A 5,994-nucleotide genomic window follows, 5' to 3' on the forward strand; every position below is an offset into this window, starting at 1 on the left:
TATCTCGGCAGCTGTTGTAATCACTGCGGTGGGCACTTCAATGTGTAATCACAATCGAAAATGCACGGAGCACACGTCGTGCGTCTAATCACTGCGCGGCCATTTTTCCAATTGCCTCGATCGCGAGGAAGAAGGTGGCGATGAGCGCGCCCGTGCGGGCGCAAGCTGCCGCGGCGATCGAACGTCGTTACCCGATCGATGCTGCCATCTGATCGGACGGCGCAACGTTAAGGGAATCTCGAACATTCCGCCCGCCATCAGCAACCTTGTTGATGATTCCTTACTCATGATCCTTCATTCAGTTGAAATGGGTAGAATCGCAAGCTTGGCACTTGGCCGAGTGAGTGTCGTGGTGGCCGTCTTGAGGGTAACCACCCTGGTGAGTCCATCCTTGCCGGGGTGCAAGGCCGTTACTCTGGCGAGTGGCCACTTGCACGGTGGAGAGCGTTCGTCGGTGAGCAGCACGATGGACCCCACCTTGATATGGTTGTTAGGATGATGCCACTTGGATATCGCCTGCTGGCGTTGCAGATAATGAGCCGACCATTGTGCCCAAAAATGTTGAACCCGCTGTTGGATGAGCTGCCATCGAGATAGGCGTGAGGTTGCTAGGTCAATCAGAGATGGCTCAGGTATGGTAGTGAGTGGACCTCCAATGAGGAAATGACCTGGTGTGAGCGCTGAGACGTCTTCAGGGTCGTCACTCAACGGTTCTAACGGCCGCGAGTTGAGAATGGCCTCGATCTGCGTAAGCAACGTTGTAAGTTCTTCCGTTGTGAGTAGAGTCTCCCCGATAGTCCGTCTCAGGTGAAACTTTACCGATTTCACCACCGCCTCCCACTTGCCCCCCATGTGTGGAGCGCCTGGTGGGTTGAACTCCCATCTGGTGCAATCCTGTTGTAGAATGTGAGCGATCCGTTGATGTTCTTGTGAGCTCTGGATGAACATTTTCTTAAGCGCGGCGTCTGCTCCAATGAATGTTGTCCCGCAGTCCGAATATATGGTCTGAGCAATTCCCCTTCTCGCGGAAAATCTTCGGAAGGCTGCGATAAATCCTTCTGATGAGTAGTCACTGACTACTTCGAGGTGAATTGCGGAGGTGGAGAAACAGACGAACACACAGATCCATCCTTTGTATGTTTTTGCACCTCGTCCTTTCCATGTTTTGATGGTGAGCGGTCCGGCATAGTCAACTCCTGTGTGAGTAAACGGACGTGACGGCGTAACCCGAGAGAGAGGTAGTTGGCCCATCAGTTGATGAGCACGGATCCCCCTCTGCCGAGCACACACGACACACCGCAGAATATGCGACTTCACCGGAGCCCGTCCGCCGATGATCCAGTAGCTTTGCCTGACATGAGCCAATGTCAGCTGAGTTCCTCCATGCAGAGTACGCAGATGAGCGTGTGAAATGATCAAGGTTGAGAGCTGGGAGTGGCGAGGCAAAATCGCCTGATGTTTGCTGTCTTGAGCTAGTGCTGATTGATTGAGGCGGCCGCCAACTCGGATGATCCCTTGAGCGTCCACATACGCAGTCAATCGGCTGAATGCGTGAGCAGTTGGTAGTCTCGAGTTGGCCGTGAGCATCTTGATCTCGTGCGTGAAGTATGCCGCTTGAGTAGCCTTAATCCAGAAGAGTCTGGCCTCTTCCAAAGCTGAGTGCAAGTCCAGTGGCTTGCGACGGTGGTTTCCCAGAAGCGATATGAATCTGAAACAAAGAGCTGTTATTTTCAATAACTTGTTGAGTGTTGAATACCTATATATCAGGTCCCAGTGATAGTCCGGTTGAGATGCGGCCGCATGTAGCGCAATGCCAGGACGAGCCTCATGAGCGCTCAACTCGTCCGACAGCGCGGGTTGTGATGGCCAAGCTTCAGGGGTGAGTATCCACGGTGGTCCCGTCCACCATAATGAGTGGCTTTGGAGTTGAGCAGTACTTAATCCTCGTGAGGCGCAGTCGGCTGGGTTGGACGTACCTGGTACGTATTTCCAATGTGCGTTCGCAGTGAGCTCTTGAATTTGAGAGACCCGATTTCTCACGAAATCCTTCCAGCGCGATGCATGAGATTTGATCCACGTGAGTGTCACAACAGAGTCCGTCCACAGGTGAGTTGCTGTGACGTTCAACTTCAAGGTGGCTTGAACGTATTGCATGAGTCTTGAGAGCAGCAGTGCTGCGGTGAGTTCAAGTCTCGGGATGGTGAGCCGCTTGAGCGGTGCTACCTTTGTTTTGGAGCACACCAATGAAATCGTGGTACCATTTGAGCCGTGGACGGTGATAAATACGACTGCAGCCATTGCCAGTTGAGAAGCATCAGAAAAGCCGTGAAATTCCACTGTCGATGTATTCCATGTGGTATACCACCGAGGTATTGAGATCTTGCGCAAGCTGGTGAGTTCCTTTCTGATGATGAGCCACCGTGATGAGAGCTGGGATGGCAGTGGTTCATCCCATTGGAGCTTGTGAAGCCAAAGCTCCTGCAAGAGCATCTTCGCCTTGATCACGACTGGTGATACAAAGCCTAGTGGATCGAATATCTGAGCCACTTCAGACAAAACGAGGCGTTTGGTGAGATGATCGGTATGCGACGAGATCCTTGTTGCGAATGCGAATGAATCTTCTTGAGGAAGCCATCGTAATCCGAGTATCTTGGTTGCGCAATCGTCGAATGTAATTTGTGAGCCCTGGTCTTTCTCTGCTTGAACAGCAGTGAGCACGTCTGGATGAGTCGCGTGCCACTTGGCCAATGGAAAGCCGCCCGCCCTGCACAAGTTCTTCAGCTGCAATGCAATCTTGATTAACTGTTGAACAGTATCAGCGCCTCCAAAAATGTCGTCGACGTATCGACCTTGAAGGATGGACGGCACTGCAAGCGGAAAATTATGGCCTTCGTCCTCCACCAGTTGCAGCAGCGTTCGGACTGCCAAGAACGGGGCAGCCTTGGTTCCATACGTGACCGTGGTTAGATAATAGGCCACTTCATTGAGCAGTTCGTCGAGCCAGAGAATCCGTTGTAAGTTCCAGTCATCTTCATGCACGTTGATCTGTCTGTACATCTTGGTGATGTCCGTGGCAACTAGGTGTCGAAATTGTCGAATCCAGAGCAAGACGTCGGTGACGTCTAAATGCAACTTGGCTCCCGTGTGCATGATATCATTCAGTGAGCGGCCAGATGTGGATGCGCTCGAGCCATTGAATACCACTCGTAATTTCGTGGTTGCACTGTCTGGTTTGAGCACTCCGTGATGTGGCAAATAATATTGCGGTTGCTGACTGGAAACGGGTGAAGCTTTCTTCATGTGGTTGAGATCTCGATATTCTGTCATAAATTGATGATACAGACGTCGATAATTGTCATCTCGGGAGAATCTCCTTTGTAAACTTTGCAGACATCGATGCGCAGTGAGATACGAATTGCCAAGAGTATCAGGTGATGATATTAATGGGAGTCGGACTGTGTATCGACCTGTTGAATCCCGTGATACAGTGCTCTGGAAATGTTCTTCACATCTTTGCTCGTCAGGAGTAAGCTCAGGATTGTTGCTCGCAGGCACTTCTTCCTGTGTCCAAAATCTCGACAATAACTCGTAGAGAGCATCTTCCCTTTCCTGAATCGATGCATGATGCACTGCAGCAGATGCTGATGATGATGTGTCGACAGGTCCGAGAACGAGCCATCCGAAAATTGAGAGCTGCGCAATTGGCATCAATGTGTCTTGCTTGATGATGTTGGGCTTGATGATTTGCCCATATGAGTCAGCTCCAATGATAATATCCACTGGCCGCGGTGTCAGAAAATCGGGGTCAGCCAAGGTTAACTTGGTGAGATGCGGCCATTCCTGTGGTGCAGCGTTGAATGATGGCAGAATGTTGGTTAACGTCTGTAAAATGTGAGCTTGAATGATGACGTCTGATCGTGAGCGAAGTGAGCGGAGCTTGAGGAGTGCAACTCCTCGAGTCTGCGTAGCCTTTCCGCCACCAATTCCGGTGATGAGAATGACAGAATGATGACGAGGAATGTTGAGCTGACGGATGAGCGATTCTGAGACAAACGTAAGTTCAGAACCTGTATCGATGAGAAGCCGTACGTGCTGAGTATTAACCGATGAGCTGATCTGAGCCAGGGCCGTGGCGAGTAACGTTGAGTGTGATGAGCGAGCAAAAGATGAGCGTGCGACGATTGCACCGTTGTCCTATTGAGGTGCCGAGGCAGAGCTGGTGGTTGGCTTCGAGGATGAGTCGCTCTGATGTGCCTCATGCAGCATCGTATGATGTCGGTAGGTGCACTTCTTGCACCCCCGTGAGCTCTTGCATGAGCGAACGTTGTGACGGCCGAGGCAGTTAAAGCACAGCCTCCGTGAGATGGCTAGCTTCTGTCGATCGCCCGGTGAGAGTTCTCTGAACTTCGGGCACGTCACCACGAAGTGCGTGCCATTACAGCAGTCGCACGGGTACTCTGTTGAGCCGGCTGAGGTGTTGGTGCGTGCCGGTTGAGCTGCCGCAAGATGAGCCGTCGAGGAGCGTCGCGCGGTCGAAGCAGCCCCTGCCGAGCTTCCTGAGCTGGTCGTCGACTCGATTCTCTCGAGTGCTCGTGCTCGCGAGGTGAGAAATTGCTCGAGTTTCTCGAACCGCGGGTACTCGCGCGCGGCGCCCAACGACGTCTCCCACTGCTCCTTAGTCTGGCGATCCAATTGCCTAGACAGCTGGTACACCAGTACGCAGTCGCCCAGATCCTGTGATACGCCCAAGGATTGGAGGCCCTTGATGCCCTCCTTGAAGGTGTTGAGCAGCTTGTCCAGTGCCGCGGCGTTTTTCTGCACCGGTGTTGAGCTGGCGAAGAGCTGGTCCAGATATGATTGGATGAGCAGACGTTTGTTCTCGTAGCGATCGACGAGCATCTCCCAGGATGGTTTGAGCGAGTCGGCGGTGAGAGGCAATCCGGAAATGAGCTGAGCAGGCGTGCCTTCTAGTGAGAGCCGCAAATAGTGGAGTTTCTCCACGTCGGTGAGCCGTTGGCTGTCATAAATAACCGCCTTGAAGAGATCGCGATACGTAGGCCATGCCTCGTACACGCCCTTGAAGGACGGGATGCTAATATCCGGCAATCTCTGCTGAGATTGTGAGGGCTGCGCCGCTACAGGAGCTGTCGTTGGAGCGATCTTTTCCGCCAATGCGCCCTTGAGCTTTGCCAGAGCGCGACGAGCCGTCATACACTCCTCCGCCTCCACGGCGAAGGCGTCGTTGGAGAAATATTCATGGTCGACGAGCGCCGCCGGCCATGAGACCTCGAAGTAGGCGTGTTCCTTAAGGAACGCCTTGTGCACCTCCTCGAGCTGAATTGAGATCTGTAGAATCTCATCCACAGACGTGTCCTCTACAGACGATGGTAAGGTCTCGCCGATTTTTCGCACTGTCGCGATGCGGTTCATCTGTGTCCTCACCTTTAAGGTGAGTTCAGCAGACAAACGCACCGGTGAGGCCTGGCGATCTGAAGTGCGCTTGTCCTCCGGCAGCTTGAGTAATGGCGGGGACTTGCCGCCCGTCGCGTCTTTTGCGGGATCCGGCATGATGAGACGTCAATGAGCTGCGCCCGATGAGAGACCTGAGAATCGTCGAGACACGTATGAGAAACACTGCAAGAGGCGAGAACGTTCGAGAAACGCGTTAGGACAACACTACGCGAATCGAGAGTCTACAATGTCATATATTGAGCACGCGAAAATGTCTGTTTACACTCGCGGGAGCGCGTGAACATGTTTTCGTAACACTCGCGAGCGCGCGTGAGAATGTCTGTCCTTCACTCGCGAAAGCGCGCGATAATGTCCACGCGGCATGTCGTGAAGGGCATGCTCTGTTCACATGATCTGTGTCTGAGTTACACTTTAAGTTCCACGCATCCGGCTCGAAGGACCAAATGTTCGCGAAATCGCTGTTTAATCCCGGCGATGGAAGCGGGATGAGAAGGACGCGCGTGGAAGGTGTTAACAGAATAT

At 52.8% G+C, this 5,994-nt stretch overlaps 1 protein-coding gene across 1 annotated transcript; it reads right to left on the reverse strand.

The window, feature by feature from the left end:
* Window positions 1-294: 294 nt before the first annotated feature.
* On the reverse strand, window positions 295-5,568 carry LOC112458103. Its single transcript, XM_025021538.1, has 2 exons — window positions 4,440-5,568; window positions 295-4,067 (listed from the first exon to the last, which is right to left on the reverse strand). The coding sequence occupies exons 1-2, from the start codon at window positions 5,566-5,568 to the stop codon at window positions 295-297; spliced, it is 4,902 nt and encodes a 1,633-aa protein (XP_024877306.1).
* Between the last annotated feature and the right edge of the window lie 426 nt (window positions 5,569-5,994).

Source organism: Temnothorax curvispinosus, unplaced genomic scaffold (assembly GCF_003070985.1).
Source record: "Temnothorax curvispinosus isolate PA1 unplaced genomic scaffold, ASM307098v1 QBEX01008690.1, whole genome shotgun sequence".
NCBI lineage: Eukaryota > Metazoa > Arthropoda > Insecta > Hymenoptera > Formicidae > Temnothorax > Temnothorax curvispinosus.

Coding starts and splice junctions, on each gene's coding strand:
- LOC112458103 (XM_025021538.1), bottom strand. CDS start 5,568: ATGCCGGATCCCGCAAAAGACGCGACGGGCGGCAAGTCCCCGCCATTA. Junction 4,068..4,439: donor AGAGTACCCGTGCGACTGCT/GTAATGGCACGC, acceptor TCATCGATACAG/GTTCTGAACTTACGTTTGTC.